Source organism: Anopheles moucheti, chromosome 2, assembly GCF_943734755.1.
Source record: "Anopheles moucheti chromosome 2, idAnoMoucSN_F20_07, whole genome shotgun sequence".
Taxonomy (NCBI): Eukaryota; Metazoa; Arthropoda; class Insecta; order Diptera; family Culicidae; genus Anopheles; species Anopheles moucheti.
Window position 1 is genome coordinate 32,722,999 of NC_069140.1, and position 27,746 is coordinate 32,750,744.

The following is a 27,746-nucleotide window of genomic DNA, read 5'->3' on the forward strand; positions in this document are numbered from 1 at the left end:
CTAATGGTTTCGTTTATAGGATATAATATGTGCATTCTTTCCACCAAAAACAAAAAAAATAGTTCAAAGGCAATTTATCAACATTCTTAATCAGTCTTAACGTAGGTAGAAGGAAACAATTGAACGGTGTCGTGTATAGGTTTAGTAAACTAAAAAAGGAAACACTTTCTTCCCCAAATAAGGAGAACAATAGACGAAAATGAGGAGCCTTTTTCCTACGCTATATGGTACAGCTGCCACAATCGGTTGCTAATAAAACCGGTAAACGGTCAATAAAACAAGAGAAATAAAATACCTTAAAAACACCTTCAAACATCTCACATCGATCAAGGTTTGTGAAGGGAAAACAGAAAGAAAAATTGCAAAACGTTCACAATTTCACAAACACTTGTCAAAAAGATTAAATGATCAACAGGGGACAGAGACAAAGGGAGAAAGAGAAAGAGAAAGCTAGAAATAAGGCATAAAATGGGAACAAAAAAAAAAAAAGAGTGCAAAACAACACATTGCAATCGAAGGCAAACAAGTCGGCAATCATCCGGCGTTAAGAAAGAAAAACAAACGATACAATTATCCTATTACAAAAAGGGTAAAGTTTCACAACTCAACAAAACAACGTTCCTAGGTAGAAATAAATTTGTGCAAGTAATGGTATAGCAATGCTACTACAAATTACAAACTGGCCAACATCCTTGCTTGCGGTTGTTTTTCTTCCTGCGCCCGCCCACACTACGGGCGCACGCACCAAAAACCCAATCAATTGTTCTAACGTTTCCCACCAGGCGGCGCTCCAACAGTTTGGTGTACGTCTGTATGAACGTGTGTGTGTGCGTGCATGTGTTTATGTGTATTTTCCGTCGAATTAACTACTACTTAAACCACTAGTTTCCTTTAGTGTATCGTTTCGCTTTTATTTGTCACTTTACTTTGCACCCTTCTGCACATTTCTTCATAATGTCGATAATGTGATCGCGGGAGGGGGGGAGTTTTTTTGTGTTGTTTGCTTAAAATACTGTACACTTGTTTGCAAGCGTCTGGCAGCAACGGTGTCGTTTAGTGAAGTAAAAAAGGAAGGATAATAATTTAAAACATTTACCATGTTTGGTTGTGTGTGTGTATGTGTGCTGCCAGCTTGTTACAAACTAAAAACGAGAAGAAAAAAACCTTCCTAATATATAAATGCCTTTACTGTTCCATCTGTATTCGTCTTTTTGTTGTTGTCCGGAAGGGATTCATATACAGCTAATATATACAACAAACATGCTTGTATGTTTGTGTGGGAGTGTGTGTGTGTGTGTGTGTGTGTGTGTGTGTGTGTGTGGAGGGGTGTATACGTTTATGGACTTTGCATCCAATAAACCATCCTTAAACAAAAAGAGGAAAACAAGGGATGAAGAAAATCTTCTAAAACCTGTATCGAGGTGGCAGTCGCTTGGCCACTCGGCTCGGCTCAGTTACTATAACTTTGGTATTAATGCCTCGAAGAAAACAACTAATCAGCAGGGATGGGAGAAAACCGGATTTCCGGGAGAATATAATGTGTATATGTGTGTTTGTGTGTGTGTGTGTGTGTGTGTGTGTGCTGTGTTTTAAACTGCTTACTGCTTATCGATCACGTTGTGCTTATATCATGTTTGTCGTCGTCGCCCCACATAGGTTCACCGTTCATCCGAGATGCAAAAAAGGACGTACCGGTCAGGGCATGCGCGGGTGGGTGGTGGCGGTAGGTCGCCATGGTGACGGCCCCCCTCGGTTGCATGCCGTGACCGATCGTCCGCCGTCCGTCGAAGGCGGCCATTGCTGGCGGCTAGTAGATGCGGGACATCATCCGGTTGGGCGGCAGCTCGTACCCACTCCAGGGAGGGTAAAGTCATGCCGTTGCTGCCTCCTCCTTGATGAGGGCGGCTGCGGCGGCGGCTGCTGCTGCGGCTGCTGCGGCGGCTGCAGCTGAAGAAGACGACGAACCGGACGGTGAACAGGATGCACTGTCGTCCGTCGAGACGCCAGCGGCGGCGGCTGCGGCTGCTGCGACGGCGGCCGGCAACGGTGGCAGCAGCAAACCGGGCGGTAGCTGCGGTGGCCCAACGTGCGAGGGTGAAGCGGCGGCGGCGGCCGCCAACATCGAGACGGGTGGCTGCGGCTGCTGCTGCTGCTGCTGGTGATGGTGATGGTCGCGGTCCCGTTCCCGGTCCGGGCGCTCCCGGTGATGGTCCCGATCCCGGTGGGCGGCGAGCGCCATCTGCTGGGCGGCCAGCTGCTGCTGCTGGGCGGCCAGCTGCTGATGGTGCTGCAGTTCCCGCTGCTGCTGCTGCTGCAGGTGCTGCAGTTCGCGCTGTTGCTGCTGCTGCAGCTTACCCTGGTTGACGACACACTTGCGCATGTGCTTCTCGAGCGTGGAGGGCACACTGAAGGGCATCTCGCAGAACCGGCACCGGTACACGTCCTTGCCGAGCCGCCCGTGCGTCTTCATGTGGCGCGTCAGCTTCGAGCTCTGGGCGCAGGCGTACGAGCACAGTTCGCACTTGTACGGCTTCTCGCCCGTGTGGCTGCGCCGGTGCACCGTCAGGTTGGAGCAGTTCTTGAACACCTTGCCGCAGAACTCGCAAGTGTCGTTGCGCAGCTTGCTCTCCTTCTTCATCATCGGCTGCAGCAAACCGGCGCCGGATCCACGCCCAACGCTCCCATCCCGGCCCGGTTTCATGTCGTCGAACAGGGCGTCCCCGCGGTGCAGCCCGGGCAGGCCCCACCAGCTATCGCTGCCCTCGAGCTTCATGCGCTTCGATGCGTCGAACGGGTTTTCGAAGGGGTTGAACAGCGGAACCTGGGGCAGCTGGGCGTTGTGGTGCTGCAGCATGTTCTTCGCCAGCTCCTGCTTGATGCGCAGGGCCGTGGGCAACCCGTTCAGCTTTTCCGCCAGCCCGGGGATGGCCATGGCGCTGTTGTTGTTGTCGCGATCCTTACTCGTTAGCTGCAGCTTGAGCGCATTGCCCGACTCCTGCAGGGCCTGTTTGTACGCCTCCGAGTACTGGGCGATGTTGGACAGCCCGAACTTATCCATCAGCTCCCCGACGAGCGAGGTGGACATTGGCAGCGATCCTCCGCTACCGTCCTTCTTGGACTGGCTCTGCGTGCTGCTCATGCTGAGATCTTCGGCCTCGTCGTCCTCATCCTCGTCATCCTCATCCTCATCGTCCTCATCGTCCTCGCCGTTGTCGTCGTCCACATCGGCGCCACCGTCGTGGCTCATCCGGCGATCGTCACCATCCGCGTCCAGATCGTCCATCAGCTCGTTGTCCGTATCGTCCGGATCGCTCTTGATCGAGTCCGCATTGCTCGCACCCGAGTCCGGTTCCGAGACGGCCGCCGACGAACGCCGCCGCCCATGGACCATCTTCATGTGCTGCTTCAGCTTCGCATCCTTCGCACACGAGAACTCGCAGCTGGTGCACTTGAACGGTAGCTCCCGCGTGTGGGTCCGCCGGTGCACCAGCAGGTTGCTCTGGAACCGGAACTTCTTGCCGCAGAACTCGCACGAGTACAGCGCATTATCGGAGGCGGACTGGATCGACTGCTTGTTCGGTGGCGTCGAGGCGGACCGGGGCGTATTGCTGATGCTGATGCCCGCATCCATGCCGAGCAGCTCGGTGTGCTTCTCCGGCGGCGTCAGGCTCTGCGGGCGCGAATTGTTCGTTAGCGGCGTCGGCGGCAGCTGCGACGGGGACGGGCTGGCGAAGTGGGACGGTGAGTGCGGCTGCTTGCGGGGGCTGGGCGAGTTGGAGGAGTTGGAGGTTAGGTTCGCGCCCGGGCTCGTCGTTCCGGCGAGCTGCCGCAGCCGCTGGGAGTAGTAGTCCATGTGCGGCTCGAGCCCTCCACCGGGGGTGAGCGTTAGGGCGGCCCCGCCAGCCGATGGTGGACGTTCGGAGGCGGTCGCACCGGTCGCTGGATTGAACTGCTGACTGTGCGACTTTAGCTGGTTCGCTGCGGCAACGGCGGCCGCCGCAAGGTTGAGCCCGTGGCTGCGGAACTGCTCCGACATCAGGTGCTCCATGCGGAAGTCATGGTGCGCTCGGCCGAACAGCGGGCTGTGCGGATGGTGCGGCGGCATCCGGAGCAACCCGAACGGGTTTGGGTGCAGCTCGGGCGGTGGCAGTAGTGTGTGGTGAGCCCGCAGTGACGTCGGTGGAAGGCTTTGTGTCGATTCGCTGCGCGACGGTGCTAGCGAGGGCGCTGTCGTGACCGCACTGCTGGATGGTGGAGAATGGTGCACGGAATGGGATGGTGAGGGGGCTGCGGTGCTGAAGGGCGCCGCTGGTGGTTGCGGAGTGCTCGATTGCCGCAGCGATTGTGGCGCGGTGGAGCTGGTGGTGAGGGCCTGCGGACTGGTGAGTGCCAGAGCTACCTCCATCGTGTGATTGACCGTACTGTGACTTCCGTTCGAACTGCTGCTGCTGCTGCTGACTGTGGTGGTCAGCTTCGGTCGCTTCGTTCGCACCTCGAGCTCCTCATCGGACTCCGCGTCCACACCGTTCGCGGTTGCGGCGCTGACCGTCAGCTCTAACCCGTTGCTCGGTGTGTCCTTTTCTTTAAGCGCTGGCGACCGGATCTTCGGCGGCTGCTCCTGTTCCCGCTCGATGGAATCTTCATTTCGGCTGCGGCTTGCACATCTGGAGCGCGGCAAGATCGGTTCCGGCTCGTCACTGATGTCAGTCACCTTCTGCGACTCCGGACGCGTCGTTGCCGGTCCGTTCGCTTCCTCGGAAGCGGCCGCCGATTCCGGTGCGTCGGATTCTTCGGTCGGTGCCGCACCACCGTCCTGGTTGCCGGTGCTCGCCAACGATTCGACGTAGATCTTCACACCGTGTGCATGCTGGACGTGTTGCACCAACCGCCACGCCGAATGGTACTTGGTTTTGCACGTGGAACAGACGTAGTTGCTCGGTTCTGCATCACAACAACGCATTGCGGTGGGAAGAAACAAACAGACAGAAAAGAGAAAATAAATACGATTAAAAATAAATAACATTACGAGATGAATTATTTGTTGTTGTTGCTGCTGTTGTTGCTGTGGGTTGATGGTTCTGTCGCACATTGTATAAACGTTGCACATCCGCTGTGGATCAAAGGATTGCCGGCACGGCGGGCGTAGTTTTCCCGCTAGAGAGCACAACAACAAACAACAAAAAATCGGAATCGGAAAATGATATAAATATTTGCAAACCCACCAACCAGATAGAATGCACTCGCCGGGGTGGGGCGAAAGAGTCCCACTGGGAGAAGGGGGGTTGTGAAGGGGTAGAAAATGTTTTTGATGGAATTCACTACCAGAGGCAATCCGTATTAATTCCACTACTTTTTGCCCGATGTGCCACAAACCGAAGCCGGATTAAAGATACGGCAGGGCGGGACTTTTCCATTGGCACAATATTTACATGTCGGTCGGTCGCAATGTCCTGTTTATAAAATTGCATCCCCCAAAAACGACACTGGGAGTGGATGGACGTAGTGGTGGCCGTCACCGTGCATGTGCATCGAAACCAGCAGCAATTTGAGTACGCTTTCACGAATGTTTTAATTAAAAAATAGCTGCAATGTTTTCCCCCTTTTGCTTTGTTCGATTTTTTTCCCTTTTTGTTTTTGAAGGTTTCCGAACCATTGTGTAGTAGGCATTGCGTTTGCGTTTATGGTCACGGGGGTTGAAAAGTCCAGCGCTAGTGTGGCTGGTGCAAAATTTCATCCATTTGTGTGTGCGTGTGTGTGTGTGTGGGGCTTAAAAAAATGTAACATACACTCAAATTTAATGTGCTTCAACTGTCCATAACCCACATATGGGTTCGTGGTTTTTTTTTATTTTTGTTTTTGCAAATTTTCCCGTTTCTGCTGTTCTCGGGGAAAAGTTTCCCCAACAGACCTACGTTTGAACTGCACATACGCGAGCGCGTTTCGTTCCGGGCATCATTTGAATACCAATGAGCGGACACTTGGTGTAACCAACCACGGTTGGGTATTACTACCCCCCCCCCCCTTCCCCTTCCTATTCCCTTCCCTTTACACCACCCCTGAAAAGAAGGCTCCAAAGAAGCTAAATGGCGATTCGCATTTCACCCCTACACCCACACACCCACGCACAGGACATAACCGGATGCTACGAAACCGGATGAGCAGCAGATGGTTCACGGGAAAACGTTTTATTGCAGCATCTTACAACCACGAACATAGCGGGTAGAACACACCGTCCACAACATCCATCTCGTACGGATGCGACGACGCGAGTCTGGCGAGTTTGGTTCCATTACATCCCATTACGCTGGCCGCTCGGTTCGGTTTGCTAAAGTTCCACAGCCTAATCCCCCACCCCCTCCTCCCACCCTCTCTTTACATTCACACCTATCGGAAACAACAAAGGGGACTTTTCTATATTGCGTTATGGAAATTTATAGTGTTTTTATTAAAAAAACAACAGCAGCAGCACCACCACAAAAAAAACCATTATCAAACAGGCCGACAGGGTTTTCCCTTCTTTTTTTTTGGCTGTTGGTACTATGCTCGTTTTACAGTGACAAAGGATGGCCGCAATGGACACCGTATGGATTAAAAAAAAAAGAAGCAATAGGGTGCACAATACGGTAACTATTGGGCCCGAGCTGCTACTTACCGCTACCTTCTTCAAAGCGATTTTTTTTAAAATCCTCCCGCCCCCCCCCTACCAACCCCGATGACGGTGGCTTCGTTTTGGCGGTGATTGAAAAACTACCGCATCCAATTGACCGTAGCCGGAACATTGGGTAGCCGTCCGCGTGAACACGGTGTGTGACCATAATCACCTTCGATGCGAGGCCGGGTTGATAAATATCGAAGCAAAAAAAAAAAAGTACGGGGATGTGAACATTTATTTTATTGTCCTGACAAGACTTAATCAGCCGGCGGAGTGCCTCCTGATTTGCTGACTCCCCTCACTCCCCCCCCCCCTCCCCCCTTTCGTTCCGTCCACGGTGTTCAGTTAGTTTCGATTTTTGACACATTTTCACCGCACCATCATTCCGGGCACGTACGAATGGAAAGCGGCCGGATTTTGTCCGGTTTGTGTGAGGGTTTGCTGTGTTACTGTTTTATTTTCCGTATTCTTTGTGCCCTCTAACATGGGGGATGGTTGGGTAAATAACAAAGAAAAAAAAAAAGGAAAGGAAAGCGACACAACCGCAGGGCGGAGAAAACCGTTGGCTACGGCATTTATGAGCCGTGGCCGGAAACCGCATCCCATATGTGTCGGTTCGATATCGATATATCGGTAGGAGGAATTTCCAATTTTGTTGAGCTTTATGATTACTTTAAAGCCAAAATTCGACACGATTTTCACTTCATTTATCATGGCTAATCATCGGGTTGTGTTCTAGTTTTTATGAGTGATGCAATCGATCGAGGGTTGTTGTTGAAGAAGCGTTACAAAATAGACGCGAGACGACAGTTCTACGTTGAAGGGATGTATGTGTTTCCTGCAGGGCAAACATATTCATGTCTATATCATCATCATCATGTCAACGAACTTTAGAAGGGATATGATCGGCAAACGGACAGAATGCTCCAGACAGTTTGCTGTGGGATGAATTCGGTTCGAAAACGGGGTGGAATAAAGCACAACAATGCTGATATTGTTTTCCCCTTTCGCCAACGCATTTCTAGACATCGCCCCATTATAGAGTTGACCGTTTCTGTGCGATCACAGCACATTGGTGCACACCTACCAATGACAATTAATCACCCGAGGATGGGTTCCTGAGCATCCCCCATCCCCTGCACCGCTTATAAGTGAGACATACATGCGTACACGCCCCTTCGGTACGAAAATGGGCGAAGGCGAACCCTGCAATTACAGCTCTCGCGTCTCCACAGGGCCACACAGGTACGTGCCCAATTTCCCGCGTGCGCATTGTTCTTGCGAATTGTCCACCGCGGTGATGCTGTCATCACACCGGGCGATGGAAACCGCCCCAAGCCCATGATCCTGCGGGATGATGTTGATAATGTCTACGGCATCACACCCCATCCCACCGTGTCCCGTCGACGTCCGTCGATACTGGCATTCCGCTGCAAATGCTCCGCGCAATCATACACAAGAGCTTTGATTGCACGACCAATTTTTAAGGTGTGCCACGCGTTTCCCGACCTTACCCCGTCCGCGATGCTTATGGTAATCATCTCGCGCTCTGTCTTGCCCATCGAAAACAGGGAGAAAAAAAAAGATTAATGAACAAATAACGCCACGATCGGTCGGTGCGGCAGTGTTCGATCGCGACGGAGACCTTTAGCATACCGCCCACTCACCCACTACCACCGCGATTATGTGTGTGTGTGTCGTGCATTTATTATTGCCCTCCATTTGAAAGATGTGCATGGCATGCTGAGATGCGTTACCCTGTAGCCCTGTAAATGCAGCTGAATATACACGACTATCAAAATCAAGAAAAAGAGCAGTAAAAGGCCAAGTTCTCTAGCAAGTTGTCGTTGGTTTCAGGTATGGGATGGGTGGCTGAAAATATGCATCCCCCAGACAAGGTGTGTAGCGTACGGGTAGCGAAACAAAACAGATGACCCTCAATACACACTTTTTTTATGACGCATCTCTTCTCGCAGGGTTAACCGTGTGTACAGTGTCATTTATTTTTTTCCAAACGATTTTTTCCTACTCATTTGATTAATACCGAAAAAAAAGGAAGGGTTTAAATGCCGACCACATCAACACCTTCCGGAGTAGTTCGAACATAAGGTTCACCCTTTTCCCTTTCATTTTCATTCCAGCATTCGCTTCCGTTTTCGTGGAAACAGACAGCAGGGGATAAGACAAAACGCCAAGGAAGAACCCTTTTATTTTAATACAACAAAAACACACACAGAAGCATGATGATCCTCGGGTTAAAACGTGCACTTGAACGAGCGCACGGAAGCACGCACGCGCGCGCGCGCGCACGAACAAAATCCACGTGCGACGCATAACCCCCCCTAATCACTGTACCTTTACTGCGTGAAAACTCCGAGCCAGGTGAGCTTCTGTAGCTCGGCCCAGCGTAAAGCGAAAGTGAATTAAGGCAGCAAGGAATACAACCAAACATTAAAAAAAGACCTTCGAACCCTTTCAAAAAGGTCGGAGCGAAAAAAAAAAATAGACGCGGAGTTGGGAGCAAATGTAAATGAATCGAAAGTGATGCGCCCGTTGCGTGTGTTAGCCACGAGCCAACAGGATACGTGGCCGCTTCCGTTCCGTCCTCGGCGAAAGGGGTGAGAACGGGAAAAAAAAGCGGACAGACAGTTACGGGTCGACAGCATACGGTGCGTTTGCGTACCAGCTGGACCACTCGATCGAAATCGAAAGCAACTGATCAAACGCAATCCGTCGGAATGCTCGTAAGTGGAGGGGAACGGTAGAATCGATAAGATTACAAAATAATCTACAATACAGAATTTTTAAAAAAATCTGGATACACCTCCCACGAAAATGTGTCTTGAAAGGCAAACAGCGACAAGGGGTTGTAGGGTTATAAATCGATCGATTTTACTTGGCTTTTTTTAAAGGAGCCACGATCGCGCTGAGAAATGATGTCAATAAGAAAGATGATCTGATAATGATCAAGGTTTGTTTTTTGTCTTCTTAGAACTGTGGATAAAAAAACGCGCCCAAAACACCCATTGACCCATTAATCATGAAATGAAAGATCGAATATGGTAGATCGGCAAACAGGACAAAAAAGGGGTCTGAAAAGATCTATCTGGGGGTTGGTTTTGTTATAATTCTCCTGTGAGTCAGCCATCTGATATTGAGCAGTATTTATTACACAGCCGGGTGAGTGCCTGCCATATGTCCTTTTTTAGGTGAACTTCCTCCTGCAGCATGTGTGTGGAAATGGAAAATGGATTGCAATAGAGCAGAACCCTGATTGACCATTGATGTATGTACCAAACATACACTCACTTGTCGATGCTTATTTAGAGAAATATTTTATTCACTCCATATATGATTCCAACTCAGGAATGCCTTAAAATACGGATAAGCCTCCCCCCAGTCTGGAGGGGTTAAACACATAAATCACACATCGTAACCACAATCCGGTCATTTTGCCAATCACATCGACCGTGGAAGGAGCCGCCCTTAGTGCCGTCCGAACCGTTTTCCCTGAGTAGTCACGTACGCGTGGGAACCCTTCTCAGTGGGTTTGATTTACATATCCGTGTTGGTCCCGTCAGGAAAAAAATGGACCCAAAATACGGATATAGCCGCTAGAGTGGAGAGACTGCCATCCGGGAAAAAATCTGACCGGTTGGACCTTTACCTTTTTAACCGGGAGAAGGGTTAGGGCACCCCCTTTTTTCCTCTTCCAACAAGATGCCGTGCCCTTCGCAAAGGAAACTGCTGGGCGCGTTTAATCTGCCGAAGGACGAAAAATTGTTATCACTTCCGGTGGTGGGGAATCCGCACTTAGCCTTATGGTGTGCGCTTTTCAATGGTCAAACCCAGTTCGTTTTTTTTTTGTCGAATCTCCCTTGCCCTTTTTTTCAAATGGACACCTTACAACGGACGTGGTGTCGAATTTTTACCTCGCAACAAATAAAAAAAAAGGAATCCCATTATCAGCTTAGAAAGGTTACTTTGCCTTACTTATCCTGGCTAGCCGGGGATGAATATTTCTTTTATGGGTGAAACGAAAGAAGCGAGATTTATGCCGTTTTCGCCCCTCGTGGACGATGTCAATCCATCGTCCGAAAGAAAATCGGATGTGGAGATACATTTTCAACACCACTTCCGACGCGCCTCCGTTTTTACGACGCACCTTGGGCGGGAGGACCGAAAACGGTGGGTTTGGGACATTGTCCAATCCACTTGCGATGGCGGATGTTTAATTGTTAACCCATTCATCTGCCAGTACACGGCAGAAGGAACGCAAGTGAGAGCGGATAAAGACGACACCCGCCAACCGGAAGCTCAAAAGGAGTCGAAAGAAGAAGGAGCCAGCATGGAGAGAGGAAAAAAGGGAATCCCTTAAGCAACCGGTTCGGTAACCGGGGGAGAAAAAAAACTACGTAAAATGAATTGGAAATCAGTGAGAAGAAATACAAAAAACAGACACACACAAACGACACGCCATTAAAACAGACAACGTGAGCAGGTCGTGATGAGTCCTGTTTCCTCTAATTTTAAACCGAGAACCCAACCGGCGGCTCGTGACCGGCCGTGGCACGCGAGCTTACGCATCAAACTTGTTTTTTTATTTTGTCTACGAGGAGTTTCCCGGCCAGGACGGATGCTTCGGGTGTGCAGTGAGGCCAACCATAAAAAAAAAAACACCGAGAGGATAATTAACATAAGTACGCCGTGGCGGTAACATGGCTTTAATATTTATGTCAACCGTGAAAGCCAAACGGTTTTGTGCATGGTTTGTGGCCCAAAGACGGTTCAAACGGTCGGCGTGTGTTTTTTCGGGTGGGATTTTTTTTTGTTAACCTTCAGGCGCGATGAGCTTGTTGAATCAAATGGATAAATTTTGGGAATTCTTGACTCCATCCCGGCCAAAGGTGCGTACGGTACGCGGATGCTTCCGGTTTTCCCGTCGTTTATGATCCTTCCGGCACCGGGAAGAGTTGAGCGTTGATGCACGATTCCGGGGCGTAGGGAAATTTAATAAAACATTGTATAATGAAGCACCTTTGCCAGGGAGAGTTGAAGCCGGGTTTTTGTTTATTTCTAATGAAAATGGTCTGTTAAGTGTGTGTGTTTTAATTAACTCTTTGTGGAATATAATTCGTTCTATTCGTTAATTTTTCACTTTCCCTGTTGTTTGGTAGGAATTTTCCTGTCTCTGTAGTTGACTGAAGCTGTTTAGTTTTGTGTCTATCAATTTAATTTCTCTCTCCCAATATTGGACACAGTTGGAAAAACACCCGGTGCGATCATCTGTGCCAACCCGGAAAAGCTAACCAGGGCTAAGCTTAATAACCCCTTACTTACAGCCCGAAAACGTTCGACACACGCTCGGTACGCAACGCAACGCAAAAGTCTAACCGCTCGCCGGATCAACGACAAATGAAGGTTAATAAATCGGTTATAGGGACCTCCGGTCGGTTTGGTTTCTTTTGTTTGAAAGTGAAATTTTTCCTACACACGGGCCAGAAATAATGTGTAACGGCACCGTACGGCAACCCCTTTCCCGGCACCAGGTTCCAGGCAGGCAGGCGCAGGCAAGCGCATTGTCCCCGGGAGCCGTTGCAGTTTTTTGTTTGTTGAATGCGCCCGGATACTGGCCGGGAACAGCACGGAACGGTTTGCTACTGCTGCTGCTGCTGCTGATTATGATGATCTCGGGACCGGACCGATTATGGTGGCGTAACGTACGCGGCAAAAGGTGAAGGTGACGGAGGTGAACGTGGGATGGGTTTAAATTTATGCAGCCAGATGCTGCGTCATTCACCAGCGTAAACCCTTTTCGAACGGCGGGCGACATGCAGTGCGTACCTTTGTTCTCACCCTGGAGGAAAGCCCTTCGGAGGTCCTGCCGGTTTGTCAGCAGAAAACCGCTCACAGACAGTACGTGTGTGTGTGCGTGTGTGGGGGGAAAACGTTTCGTAATGTGACCACTTGTGTCAGGCTCCCTCAAAACCATCCCCCATCAGACATTGCGCAAGGATGGGCCACTTCTTGATGGAAAAGGATTGATTTCCAATAGTGTCGGTGCGGTGACAAATAAACTCGCCTCTTTGTTAATGTACCGGCTTCTTTGCGTGATGCGTAATCCGCCACACATTGAAAGATACCACCACCCGAGGAAAACGCGTCGAGTGCGTGTATCAATTACGGTTCGTTTTGTCAATCGGGCGGGCATCGGTTTTTGCCATTTTAGTCACGCAAAAGGGAAAGACACCCGAGCGGCTAGTGGCGAGTGTAGAAAAACAAATATTACCGAAGAAAGAAAGGATTATCTCCGGCTGGGAGGATTACGGGTACCGTCTCCGGTCTCAGGGTGCCCATATGGTCGAACAGCGCGAGACCCGGGTCCGCCTGGCCCCGTCGTCGACTGTCAAGCGCAGATGGCGAACAGGGAGTTCGTCTTGGCGGAGTATCCTTCGCAACCGGGTTAAGTAGCCGCCAATCTTCTCGGTCCGCCGCTCTCGGTGCGACACTGCTGCCCGTGACACATGACGTCATCCGTCTGTCCGTTCGTGCCACGATAACTCACCGCTGGCCCCGATCCCCCCGGGCCCCCTCTCTTCGGGGGCTAATATTGACATTTTAATTTTCCCCGTCCCGGTGTGTACCATCTGCACACGAAATTTCCCCTGTTGGAGGGGACGTTACTCCTGTCGGTCGCGTCGAGAAAGGATTGCGAGATTGACGATCTTGCCGCTATTGAAAACGCAAGGACGCCAGCTTAGCGCGAGCTTCTCTATTCGATCCGATATCCATCATCATGCATTGATGCGATTGAAAAAGGGAATTAGTGCTCGGAATAGGATTTCACTTCGCCCACGTAGCGCAAAGCCGTGACTGTGGACGTGGAAATGAATTTCTTTTCAGTCAGACCAGTTGGTGTTGGTATTGGGATATTGAGCGTGTCTCAACGCGCAACCGGAACACTCTGATGGCGTAAGAGTCCGAGAGGCCCTCCTTTACCTACTGCGGGCAGACGAAAAAGAATTACAAATCATCTGACGCTTGAGGCAAAGTGGTCTCCATGCGACATGCAGATCTGGTCACTCCACCTCCCAGCAAAACATCTTGGTACGATGCCAGCCCGGTTATGAACGCGAACGGATGAACCGCAAAACCACAAGGGCAATAACGGAGGCACAAAGTGCCACAATCGACCGGATCCCGTACCGTGCCTGGTGACCATATTTCTTCACGATGCATGAACAACGAAAAAAAAAACCCTTCCGTTTTTGGTGGCCAAAAACCAGCGAGACAACAATTCGCTCCAAACAAAAGTGTCTGAACGGGGTTCCCTGGAGAGGGGGATGGGATGGGAAGTTGACTTTGCATACGACATCCGGAAGTCATCGGAATCTCTGGATGGGGTGGGGTTAGATGCGAGACAGCAGCCAGATATTGCTCGCGAGTGCAATAAAATAACACCATAAAGACCGCTGGTGGTGGACAAACGAAATTCGCGCGCTGGCAAAGGGGACCGTTTTGCGGTGGGACATCGCTCAGTGCGAAAAAAGAAATAATAAACTGAAAACTTTTTTGGTTTGGTGGCCATGGTGTGGTCGTGCTTGAGACATACTGCAAGCAAAACCCCCACCCGATTGCATGAGATTAAGTCCGGACGATGCGAGGCGAAGAAACGATCTCAGCTTGTCGCTCAGTGGTCAACTTCCGACTCGGAGGGCGATACATGATGCTTCAGGACGGTGAAATGGTTGGTTTCCGGTTGCTTAGCCATCCACTGTACACACACCTCACTTCAAACCCCCCCACCTCCACAACATTCCCCAACACTTCATCCCCAGCGGAGAAGTCATTGAGACATTTGACAGCTTAACCCCTTTGCATTTTTGCGCTGAAAACTCTTTGATGGTAAAGCCACCCAGGGTGCCCGGCATTCCCGGCAAGCAAAAAAAAAAACACACACACACACGCTTGACGGCAAACGGAAGTTACTGTCCTTCCGGGGCTGGGCTTTACCGGCCCATGGGCCCGTCGTTTGCGTCATTATCCCACCCGGTGCCGCACCGCATTGCAAACGGTGCCCCGGGAGCCTGAGCCGTACGGCAAACAGAGTGAGCACACGTCCGCAGCACCAGGTAGCCGGGCAGGGTCTCATATGAATGGGAAATACAAAAAAACACACGAAAACCCCCAGCGAAACAAAGAACCGAAAAGGATTCGTAAGAGAAATGCCACCTACGGTGGTGGTGCGACGGTACCACAAAACCGTTCGGACATGACATTCGGTGTGGGTCGTCGGATTACTTCCGGCCGGACCCGGCGTTCCGGCGGGGCCGCAGTAATGCGGGTAGGTAGTGGAGGGGCGTGAGGACAAAGGATGAGAACATGCAAAAGTGGGCCCTACTCGATGGGCCACCACACCGTGCTAGGTCCGTCACGTGGGCACGTCCATCCAGAGGTGGAGTGGACACGAACACCGAACCGATGTGTGTGGAAGAATCGTGACACTTTCAATAGCCACCGCAAGGAGCACTAGCACAATAAAGGCCGTTTTTTTTTTTTTTTTGATTCGTCCTCTCGACTCCTCAACGCCGGTGGTTCTACGTGGACAGGGCGAATTGTTTTTCGTGTCTTTGTCGAGTGAGATGGAATCGATTTTTCTTCCCGCTGCACACACCGGCCAAATGCTGTGGTGGCTGGTCTGCTTTTAATCAAATGGCACTGGCAATGAAGGTTTTAATCACCTGGGGTTCGTTTCTGTTCCACCTATCCCCTTCCCTTCATCAGCTGTTGACCAGAACGCATTAATGCCACTTACTGTCTTGCTGTTGCCATGGTTGGATGGATTTGCACAAGTGTTTTGCAGTGATTAGGTCGATTGCAGCCCGTTTTTTCCCGTCTCTTGCCGTTGTTTTGTGCGTCCCTGCGTTAGTGCACAGCCGGCCGGCCCGGATGGGTTAGGTCATTTAGCAAAGCATGCCAATTCTGGGTCGTGAAAAAAGAACTGCTCGTTGCCGGGCTTGCAAGCATCATACAGGGGTGATGTGATGAATAATTAATCAAGCGTAATTGATATGACCGGACATGGAAGCCCTCCTGCTTCGTTCCGTCCAGTGGTGAAGTGGTCAACTCAATGGAATGGGATTTTTATCCTCCGGTTGTCGACAACAACAAAAAAAAAACCCCTTTTTGCATAAAGAATGTGTAAGGATTCTTCGGTAGATAGTGTCAAACATGTAGCAGGCACCCTGCTGACCAACGGTCTAACATTGAACCGGGTGTTTGTGTTGCTTCCTCTCTCTCTCTCTCTCTCTCTCTCTCTCTATATCTTTCTCTCTCACTTCAAGTGTATGCAAACCGACCACAGCCGGTGACGGAGCGCCATCAATGAGTGCAATTTTAATTGAAGTGGTCCGAAGGGTTTTCCGTACGTTGCCTACTTACCGCTGGCGGTGTTGTTGGATTCGGGCGCATCGGAACCACCCTTCAGCCGGCTCTCGTGCGAACCGTTCCGGTGGGTGGTCTGGGATGGTTTTCGGCTGACGAACTCGTCCTCGCCGCACGACGACGGATCGATGTCCATGCGTTCCTGCTTGATATCGGCCGTTCGGGCGGACGGTTTGTGGCTGCTGTCGTGTAGGTTGCAACCGAGCGGACTGGCTCCTCGCGACGTGCAGTGGGTGGATGCGTTTTCTGGTTCTGTGAGTAAAGGAGAATGCAAGAAATGTTTGCAAAAAGAGAAAACACACACACAATGATTAATAAAAGTTAGCACGAAAAAGAGTTTGTTTAAAATGACATAAACATAGAGCTAGGAAAAACATCGAGCACAAAGTTTTATGTGTATGAATATATATATATGTTTGGAAAAGACATTTAAATAAAAAACATAAAAGCAACCCACAAAACTAACTAACAAACAACAAAACAAAACGGAGAGGGAGAGCATTGAAATAGGAAGTAAAACGAATTATCATCGAAAAGGACACGGCTTTGCTTTGCTTTCGCGCTTTGGCTTCGCACTTTCGCACAACTTCAACGGCACTCATTGCTTAACACTAGGCAATCATTTATTTATCGTAACGTATCACAGCAAATCGACGACTTCAAACGGGTAGCGTGGGGTGGGGGGAAAATAACAGATTGGATAAGGAAACAGTAGAAGGTAACACGATAGAGCGAAAGGGAAGAGTGAATAGGAATAGAAAGAGAAAGAGATAAGAAATAGAAAGTTCCTCGTTGCTGTTGCTCAGCGCTAGAAAAACCAAGAAGAGCGTTAGTTAACTCAGTTAGCCGCAAATTGGATATCAGCACACACACGCACACACACACGCACGCACATACACGCACATACACACATAAGCAGAAACACATCAGGGTAGTTTTGTTTCTGTCACAACCCCAAACCCAACCGAAGGGGGATGGAGCGTTTCCAGGGCTTTTGTTTTACAAAATCGCAATCTAGAAAGCAAAATCGAATGCAGTCAGGACGGGCACGGACGCGAACACGGAACAGGGAAGGACGCTAAAATGAGATACTTGATAAAATTTGGTGGTTTTTTTTTCCTTTTACTAAGACAGTTGTGAAAGCTATCCAATAAAACAGATTAACAAAATCAAAAAAAAGATATGTAAGCTGAACGAAGTGAATAAAACAAAAAAAAAGGTCACAAAATGAAGGTACAACAGACTAAAGCAAACGCTAAATGAAAATAAGTAAAAGTGCAAATTAAAACCTTCTAAGGGAGAGCATAAATAATGAAACAAAAACAGAAACCTTTAGGAAGGTAAACAACAGAACGCAAGTACTAAAGTGGACAAAATAAGGCGAAAACAAAACAAACCAAAACAAAACAAAAAGAAACAACCGAAACCAAAATACTCACCATCGCCGAGCTGTTTCGGTGTGCTGGACGCACCGTCGCGCAGCAGTTCCGCCGGGCTGGTCGGGGGTGGTGTGTGGACACGATCGAACGCCGTACTGGTGCTGAGCGTGGTGGTCGTGATTTGCTTCACCCGGCAGGACACATTCGGCATGGAGGCACGTCTCGCCGTGATGCTGCTGCTGGTGTTGCTGGTCAACATCAGCCGCCGGCCATCGTCCGAGTCACGATCGGTTCCACCAGCTGTTGGAAGGGCAAACAAACAACCGCAACAGCACGGTTGCGACACGGGGATCGGCCGGTTGAGTATCGGTTAGGTTAGACATCAGGGCACGGTGATGGTGCCGGGGACTGCTTACCTTGCGTGAAGCACTGGCCATAGTTTTCCTTGTTACACTGGAGCACTTTGTGCTGGATGAATCGCACGATGTCGGAGAGGGCGAACGTTTTCTGACACGACCCGCATGTAAGGATATCCTGCGTGCCGTCCGAATCTCCCGTTTCGGAATCTAGATGTTGGGTTGGGGGAAGATGATGGTTGACGTGAAGAGTGTATGGAAAGAGCGGGAGGGATGCGAGGGACGAGAAGGACGAAAAACGGGGTAAAAGGACACACAGTCAAGCGGTAGCGCAAATGGTCGTGGTGGTGGTGGTAGTGGTAGTAGTAGTAATAGTAGTCGATAAGGAATACACAGAAATATAAAGCAAGTTGATGGTGGCATTGGTGGTGGGTGGTAAGTGCACAGGATGGGAGGAGTAGTAGGAGATTCAGATTTGGAAGGCGACAGTGAGTTCACAAGAATAGAGAGGGGGAAGAAGAAATAGGCGAAGAATTAAAAATTATTATCTCATCACAGCTAATTTAATGAATTTAATTAGATTTCTTTGGTTCGGTGGCGTTCGGCGGTCGTCTGGTGAAGGTCGGCCAGACCAGGGAGGAGTTCGAGTTCGTGCTGCTCGTGCTGCCCGTGCTGCTACTGCTGCTACATGTGCCCCCATTTGCTGACGAATTGTACGTTCCCGGGGTGGAGTGAATGAAAATTCCGAAGGGCGGAAAGAGTTGAGTCCACGGCAAAGGAGCATTTGAGGACGAGTTTAAGAAGAAGTTCTCCCCATCCTCCTCAGCTGCAACCATCCGAAGCCGACCGGATTGGGCGTCCACGGCGGCATTACGGGTATGTCCATTCGGGCATTCCAGCAGCGGGAGGACATCACCGTGTTGTTCTTTACGATTTTAATTAAAGCTACTTCGGTAGGGTTGAGGGGACTGCCGAGCGGTGGCTGACACCGAGGATGTCTTTGAGGGCTACCAAAATCTGACCAGTTATCCGTTTTGCCGGTGGAGACTGGTGGTGACTTTAGAACTCCACCGCCGTCCTAGGCGAGCGTTGGTTAGTACTGTGGAGTAGCGCATCGTACCGCACTAGACCGAGGGGGTTTGGTTTTATTTTTATGAGCTACAAGAATAATAGCCACCTTTACCAAACGGTCCACCCAGAAACCCCGGAAGGCTTTCGGGAGCGGCATTCCAGCTTGACACTTTTATAAAGTACCCAGTGGCTCCCCTCCTCACCGGGGCCGGGGTGGTGGTGGCCAGCATAAACGCCACTACATTCCAAACGCGCGGACTGGGAACTTTCTCGTCGAAAAACGGCTCAAGACAAAGGACATACCGAGGGATAACAGTTTTAGTGAGTGATAAAAGTCGGCTACCAATTTTCCCCCAACCCCCCCCCCCCCCGGGACCAGACCAGAAGGGCGCACCCGACGCGAGTCCCCGGCGGCCGCTTATTTATATCGAGTGGTGTTATAAATTGCGCTATTTTCATTTTTCGGAATTAATATAATAAATTTCTCGCCATCGGGTTTCGGGTCGTAACGAAACGGCGGCTTGACGTCTTGGCGCGGTTACACACGATACCCTACCCCCTCCCCCACGTCGGTTATCGGGGGATAAATCCGTTCGATTTTATATCGTGTCCTTTCCGCCGCTCCGATGAACACAGCAGGCAAGATGAAAGACAGGCCACACAAGGGTGTTTCGGTGCACGGGAATGAATTTCACCCCAAGCCGCCAAAAAGGATGCGAAACAAACTCCATCCTTGCATCCGATGGAAGATGTGTAATTAATGTGTTTCCCTCGTGCGACATTCAGCTAGGGTGGTGCTGTAGTGCTGGGCTGTGGCGTCCCGTCCTGTTCCCCGTTCCGAGGTGCAAACGACGCGCAATGGAACACAGATTCGAAGACGCAGAAGTGGAAATAAAATTGAAATAAAAATCTCAGCCCATCAGTTCCAGCTCCATGGTGGAGTGCACAAGGAAGAGAGAGAGACACTAGCGCGGTCAGAAGTTAGGTTAGTCATTAAACGCTGGATTGTGGCGCTGTGTGCCATAAAGTGCCATTGGGTGGCTAATCTTTTTTCCTTTTTCCTTCGACGGACAACTCCGAACTCCGGCGTCGAACGCGTCAGGATACCAATTTCCGGTGGTCTTTGGCAGATCAATCTTGGGCCACTTCTTCGAGGGCACCAGCGGGGTGGGTTTATGTGCTCCCAATGAGTTGACCCACTTGAACCCGGATTGTGTTGACTTGTGTGTTGCTACCGGTTACGGGAAATGGAAACACATTAAATGCAGAGCGATAGCACGGTCGTCAGACACTTCATGCCTGGCAATTGACCGTAAAAGTGCAGAAGCAAAACAATTAATATGATAATTTTGTTGCATTAGCCGTTGCGTCGGAAGCCTTTTCCAATTGATGTGGCAGTCACACACGCTCCCAAACGCTCGACTGTTAATGAATCTTTTTTTTTTTTGGGTGATGGTTATCGTTCCTTTCGTTTGCTGACTAGTCACAATCGATAAATTATGATTGACGCAAAGGGTAACGGCAACAATGTAGCAATATCGTAAAGTTAATATCGATGGCATAATTTTTTTTATCGTTAAAATCTGCGACATTTCAACCCACGGTCTTATGTTTTATGCACCGAATAAATGTGGATTTAATTTTTTGTTATATTGCAGCAAAGCAGTGTACGAGCATGGCGCCATTCGCTGGCGTTATGCGCTACAATTAAGTCCTGTACGAAACGAACCGCAATCGAGATGTAGTCTGAGAAGGTCTGCCGATAAGCATCACACGCGTGACACAATGTTGAGCGATATGATATGGTTGGGATTGGGCCCCGATCGTCTCTTTATGGATAGCAACTATCAATAATTTGATAAATGAATTGGACCGTCCACAGAGCACCATTAGCTCGGTCCATATTTTTCCCTTTCAGCAGGGCAACAACAACAAGAAAAAAAAACATTCCCGAACTAGTCACGCTTTGTCCAGCAGTTGTACTGCGCAGAACAATACCCACGCCCCCCCCTCAGAGAAGCATCGATTGTGTGTCGATGCACAAAAACAAAACCCATTCCGGCCGACAGAGCCGACTGGCGAAAAACTCGCACCCCACAATGACTAATGATCATGGAACGGGCTTTTATCAATCGAAGAAGTGAAAGAGTGCATACGCACAAGATAAGCCGTAGCACAAACAGAACAAAAACAACACGAAACAATAGAACAGTTTCGGGGTGGTCGCTTTTCACGCACAAACAAGAAGTGTCCTTTTTGTGCGATTGTTTTTTTGACGTTTGTTTGTCCATTCGCGTACTGGCCCCGAAAGCGCCACCTAATAGCGGGCTGGTGTTCCGTCCTAATCGGGAGCAAATTGATGTGCAAACATGTAGGTAGATGGTGGTAAAGGCAGGGGGAGGGGGGGAAATTAGGGGACAGCCCGGGCAGGGCTGCCGGTAGAATAATGCTTCGGGCCACGACCCGGCTGTCATTGCGTCATTAAATTAATAAAACCACCACATCCCGGCCCGGACCGGCTGGTTAGCGAGCGAAGGGCGACACACCAATCCACATCACAGCAGGCCGAGAAATCGATTGGAATGGATTGGAATGGATCAGCGCCGGATCAAAGCAGTCGCCGTTTCCTGGGTGTGAAGCAGATGGGGGGAGGTAGGTTCTCGCCCAGGGATTAACACCCCGGGAACGACTGGTGTGTGACTACACTTGTCGACTCCTCGGGGGACTCGCCGTCGTAAATCAGGCTTATTTAATTACCCTTATTGCGAGTGGTCAATGGGACCGTTTTCGGGAAGTTTGTCAAATCGGTGGAGGGGTGGTGGTGTGAAAATAATCCCCTCGACCAGAATGGGGGTTGGTATGCTGGACACCAAAACATTCACCACAAATCAATGTAATGTCCTGCCACGCTTCACAACTTCTGCTCCTGCTTCATGCCGTCTCATTCACTCGTTCGCTTTTCGAATTGACCGTTGCCCATCGATGCACAAGGGGATGATTGATTTTATTGCTATTGCTTCTTCGGTGTGCACGCACTTCCTACGAACAACGAACGCAAAAGAGAACGGAAAGACACGAACGGACGAGCACAGCAGCAAACGAGCAACGGGCTGACCGCTGTGCCGGTCCGGTTGTGTGAGCGAGATAATGGTGTGTGGTGGGAAAAATGGGCGTCCACTTCGATACACGCACCAGGCGCACACCATACACGCGTACACTGACCAATGGACTGCGAATGAAAGGGGTTGCGCGTGTGTTTCCGGCGAGTGACCAATGGAGAATGCGATGCGTTCGTGCTGCACGTGTACTGCGAGTGCGAGTGAGCCAGACAGAAAGGGGTGTGAAAGAACGGGACGGGACTTCTTGTACCGCGGGGGTTGCAAACGCACATCTGCACATCGCACCGGAACAGGCAGTGTTAATTACGGTGGACGAAAGGATTAACCGACCGACCCATTACTTACCCCGCTGACAGTTCGAACTGTCAATCGTTTTTCTTTTTCTTCCCTTGACGTGTGACGCGCTTTGCCGAAAAATGCATACCAAAACTGCATCCCTTCACAGTCCATTGAACGGGCCTCCCCCTCCACCACCCTCAACATGCGCCATTGTTGTGTACCGGAAAAAAGCACCCCGGGATCAAAAAGAAATGACAACCGACCAAGATTGGACTGGTTTTACGTTTCAATTCGTTTGACTGTCGGCAGGGGCAAACGATGTTCGAGCAGATCGAATATGCGCGTACCTAAATCTCGGTCAACCAATGGTGCATTTTTCGTGGCGAGTCACAAAAATCGGTCAATCATTGTCAACCATCATAATTTACCCTCCCCCCCCCGCAACACACCCCTTCGCTTTGCACCCCTGTGCTCGATCACCCGCGCGATCCAGGTTTCATCCCTTACAAAACCATATTCATCTACATGCATTTCTCGTTGCATGCTCTCGTTTCCACTTGAAAGTGCAACTGCAGCAACTGCATCGTGCGTGTGTGCGTGTGTGTGTGTGGTGTTGCAGCTGCACGGTCCGAATAAAATCACAGAAAGGTCCCTGCGATCTTGAGGGGTTGGTTTTAGGGGTTGGTTGGACGAGAAACTCGCGGCTACTTGGCGTTTGATCGCGCGCGCACACTCGTATTGGGACAATTGTCGCCCCGTTCGGATCCTTGCGTTACGTTTGTGGGCCTGCAGACGGAGAATAATCGAACCAGCCCGTTTCCTATCGATTGCTAGGATCGTAGGAAGGCATCTGAATTAGTGCTGAAAATGTGCTGTACGACCACATTCCAAAGGTTTGCCCACAGGGCGGCAAATTATTTTGATGTTCACCCTGTTTGAACGAAAAACCAACTTCTTACTAAGAACCCTTCGGTGAATTTGTTTCCTTCTTTACCACCCGAAGAACGAAATCTTGTAAAATTCTTCTCATATGCCCTGCTGCTGCTGAAACCCCGCGTGAAAGTGAGGCAAGCATTCATGCGCGCATACGCAACGCAACGCAAAGCTGGAAGAGGAAACCTTTATGTAAATCTAAACGATTGTTCCAGCATCCTTCAGACGCTAGTTGTGCGTCTTACAGATATGAAGGACATCGTGGAATACAACGCCCTTTGGTCCATCGCAATCCATTCCTAAGGTGCTTGTTGTGTGTGAGCCGAATTTTCCCTGACTGCTTTTATTCAGGGGTCCAAATGTCCTTCAAAACAGACGACAGTCTTCGGAGGGGATTTTTTGTATTTTTTTGGGAGAAGTGCTTCAAAAAAGCTGTGTACAAAATGGAAGTGTCGTAAGACGTAAAAACACCCAAACAATAAATCACTGCTCGTGCCGAATGTCTCGTGTGTCATCGGTGTAGGAAAATTGTTTCGTGAGCTTGTTGTTTATCGCGATCGCGCTCGACGGGAAAACAGGTCACCGATATCGACAGAAGCGCTATTGTGCGCGGTTCCATAACATATATCTAATCTGGTCTAACCTGTACCAAAAGCAAAAACCATAATGTCCATCGAAGGAAAATTGCTTGTCCGCAAAATAAGGCGACGAACACACACACACATACACAAGGACACTTCGGTCACTGGGGAAAAAAAAGGTCAAAAATATCGGAAAAACGTATGAGCTTTCCTGCAAACGGTAGCAATATTTCCGCTAAATGAGCTGATAGGTATCGCGGAAAAACGCCCGTTGCGCGTGCACCGTCAGCGAAAACAGGACCGGAAAAACATTCATCGCTGGTGTAATGCCTTCCCAATGGCACACAACAATCCCAACCGGACCAATATGCTTTTTCCTCCCACTCCCCCGCACGCTACCGTCCCCGTTGGATGGTCCGGAGAGCGAGCGGAATCAATGATAATAACGTTTTTCCGTTCCAATGTTTTCCACCGTTTCGGGTGATGTGGTGATCGACTATTTGATTGACTTTCGATGCATAAATTATTGGCCCTGTCCGTTTGTGAGACAATCGTCCAGGAACACCCGGAAGCAGGAAAACAAGCGCTGTGTGACACAAACGCACATCCTGCCGGAGTGGACGAGCCGTGGTGGTGGGGTGGGAAAAAAATATTTTCATTTATTTATTCATATCGATTTTGATTGAAACCGAAACCGGCCAAATAATACAGATCGGTTGGGCGGGCAAGGATGTGTGCGAACGGGGAGGAAGGCCCTGTTAACCTTCGAAACCGCACAAAAACCGTACGCACTGGACGTCAACCGTAACGGCGCGAGACGGACAAATTCGATTAGGAAGTTGTAAATGATATTTCGGGTGGTGAATTCGGTCTATTGCACGCCACCCACGGGACGGTGGCTCCTGTGTGCGTGTGTGTGTGTGTGTGTGTGATTTTTCCTTCCGCTGTTCTTCCTTATTCACCGGATCGCTAGGGTGGAGTAAGATGGAAAACAAAACCTCCCTCACGAGACAAAAAAAAGCCCCGGCGAAAACAGAGATGTAGACGCCTTGGGCTATTTCCTGATGATTATGGACATGCACTCGGATGCGAAGAATTGGGTGTTGCTTTTCGCTACCGAAAATATGTCCAATTTGGTACGTTCCTCCTGACTCCTTGCTTTTCTCTTTTGGCGGGGGGGGGGGGGGGGGGGGGGGCAGATGTCAAATTATTGATTTGATGTCACTGGCCAGAGAGAAAAGGGAGGACAACAACCACCAACCAAAAAAAAAAAACCCCCCCATGGAAAACCACCGAGGGAATTAGGAATAACTGGGACAACGGCAACACAATCGCCTGAGGACATTCCGCTACTGTCGGAGCTGATTGTTTGATGCGCGATTTGATGCGTGCCGAGGTTCGCGGGAGCGTGATTAAAGCCCGGTATTGCGGACACTCCCCTGTGCGCCCATGTGTGGTGAAAGTGTAACTTTAAGACGCGGAAGTCGCGGTAGATAGTCGCGAGAAAAATGTGATAAATTCCAACTGCCACCAAAGAAACTAGTTCACAGTAAACTTAACCAATCACTAAACAAACGTTGGTCGGTTTCGGAACGATCCACCACCTCTCCCCGGTCAATGGCTGTCCGTTGTTGTGGGTGGTGAGTAACGGTTGAGCGAAAAGGGGGTGAGTTAAAAAAAAAAGAATAAATAATGACACACCGCGAACCAACGCCACCACCAGCGCAGAAAAAAACACACACCGTCAAACCGACGTTGATAGTGGAGTCACTGAAGTATAACAACGCCAGAAAAGAATACCTTGTACATATATTTGCATTGTCGCGTGGGTGGTTATGGTGGCGAGTGAGGAGAGCGAGGGGTGGGAGGGGTGGGAAAAGGAGGGAAGGGACCCGCAGCTTAAAGCGGTAACAACCTTCTGGTCATTGGAGCAATAATCGGTTGAGGCCACCAGTACAACACCAGAACCCATATAGAGCGCGTTATCACCCGCCTTTTGTCGCGATGAGGTTGACGAGCGTCCGCTTAAGCTTTGCCTACCACCTGCCACCCATCTCCCTCCCCCTCTCCCTGATCGAGACCTGTAGCTTATCTGGGTTGGGGTTTGGAGATGAGGAGGTGGTGGGGGTAACCAAAACCCAATATTTGCCAACCCGGACCCGGAGGATCACAGACACCCGACACCCCGCAAGAATAACCGGACCGGGGCAGTGAGAAGGTGGACCGCTTTTTTTTTTGCTTCTTCCCTACTCTGTTGCTTATCAGTTTGTTTGCGGGTGTGCGAAGGTGGACTGCGTCGAAAGACCTTTTACCCGGTCCCGGCACAGCGCGAGACTTCCGGGGCGAAACAGACACAAGGTGGCCGTTGGCCGTGGCCATGTGCAGTGTTTGTTTTTTTTCCCCCCCCCCCTAACGCCGGGAGGAAACAAACCGCCACATTGTTGTTGGCTCTCGCGCGTTTATTTGCGTCGATCGTTTCGTATTTCTTTTGTCCCCGTTTGCATATCGCTAGAGCCGTGTTGCTTTCGCTCTTTCTGTTGAACCGGATTTTGAGGTACGCATAGGGTTCTGTTTTTACTTCTAGCTTTTATTGCCACCCTCCGGGAGGAACCTGCCCGACTAATCGGTATGCTGGTACGGCCAAAGGTGCGGGCCGTTTGGGTCCTCACTGTTGCCCAGGTTGCCCATACAGTGTGTTGGCATCGGTATAGGCCACCTTACCGGGCAGGTAAGCGGGCGATGCACGATAGATAAGCGATGCCAATGCGAACAAGGTCCGGTCTGTACCGCAGTGGGGTCAAATATGCTGCTGCTGCTCCGTGGTGGGTCGGTTGGAGGGTGAAACACCCACGCATCCCATATCCCCCAAAACACAAGACGGGAAGGTGGAAGGACGAAGGCGAGGGTCCTCAAATCAACACGGCGACGTTACGTTCGACAACCGTTGCGGTCTTATCAAGTGTCAAATAACGGCACGAGGGCTGCACGGCTGCAGCTGCATCTGTCTTCCCATACACTCCACGCGGTGGGTTTCGCATCCGCGATCGATAAATGATGGACGCGCGCGTACGAGCGTATCGCTTATCAGCTATCGGAAAGAATTGTGTGGGAGTTTGTAGCACACCCTTGCGAATCACTCTCGTTCTTTTTTTTTTCAAACCTCCCGTGTTGATTCGCGCTTATGGGGGGGGCAGGAGGAGGAAAAGCGGGAAAAGTTTCACATTTAAACGACCGTTGGGATTTAAATAACTGCTTGCACTGGCGAGCACTGTTTGGTGTTTAGAAGGCGCGTAAAAGGGAGCATTAGCGAAGGGTGCAAATTACACGTTTCACCGGCAAACGCGGAAGGTCCTTTGCATCGGCACTAAGGCAAGAGCCAGCAATAGGCTGCATGGTGACTCCCTGCTCGTGGTGATTCCAGGATTTTTTTTTGTTGCCCATTGAGAAGGTACCCCTTGCCGTACAATTAACCCCCGGGAAAGGTGACCGGCCAACCCTCCCGCCCTCCAAAGCGCCCGGTCACTCGAAACCAAAAGTAAACCTTTACTGTGTGCTGCTGGGAGCAAAACGGTGGTTGGAAAAGGAAAACTCACGATCGCGATTGTGCGAGTAGAATCCGGCATCCTCGCTGGTGGACAACATCTTGGTACCGGGTGTTCGGGTCGACAGGGCAAACGGGCAATTCCAACACAATTCTTCCACCATGCACAATGGAATCACAATTTTCGCTGCATACTATTCGCGCTGTTTCGCGTGCCGTTCAAACGTGAAATCAAAATGCGTGCGTACTATCCTCAGGTTATGCGCTCTCTTCACTATCGCTCGCGAGGCACAGACCTATTTATCACCGCACGCACACTGCGGTTTATCACAATACTGTAGCGAAACTCATCGGAACCATTCATTCACAAAACTTAAGGCTAAAGAGCCAC

At 50.1% G+C, this 27,746-nt stretch overlaps 1 protein-coding gene across 1 annotated transcript; it reads right to left on the minus strand.

Annotated features, from left to right (window-relative positions):
• Positions 1 to 1,304: 1,304 nt before the first annotated feature.
• Positions 1,305 to 27,456, minus strand: LOC128310590 (B-cell lymphoma/leukemia 11B-like). Its single transcript, XM_053047270.1, has 5 exons — positions 27,408 to 27,456; positions 17,892 to 18,041; positions 17,536 to 17,775; positions 16,094 to 16,348; positions 1,305 to 4,941 (listed from the first exon to the last, which is right to left on the minus strand). The coding sequence occupies exons 1-5, from the start codon at positions 27,454 to 27,456 to the stop codon at positions 1,871 to 1,873; spliced, it is 3,765 nt and encodes a 1,254-aa protein (XP_052903230.1). The 3' UTR covers positions 1,305 to 1,870.
• Between the last annotated feature and the right edge of the window lie 290 nt (positions 27,457 to 27,746).

Coding starts and splice junctions, on each gene's coding strand:
- LOC128310590 (XM_053047270.1), bottom strand. CDS start 27,456: ATGTTGTCCACCAGCGAGGATGCCGGATTCTACTCGCACAATCGCGAT. Junction 18,042..27,407: donor CTACTCGCACAATCGCGATC/GTGAGTTTTCCT, acceptor CCCAACATCTAG/ATTCCGAAACGGGAGATTCG. Junction 17,776..17,891: donor TGGCCAGTGCTTCACGCAAG/GTAAGCAGTCCC, acceptor CCCTTCCAACAG/CTGGTGGAACCGATCGTGAC.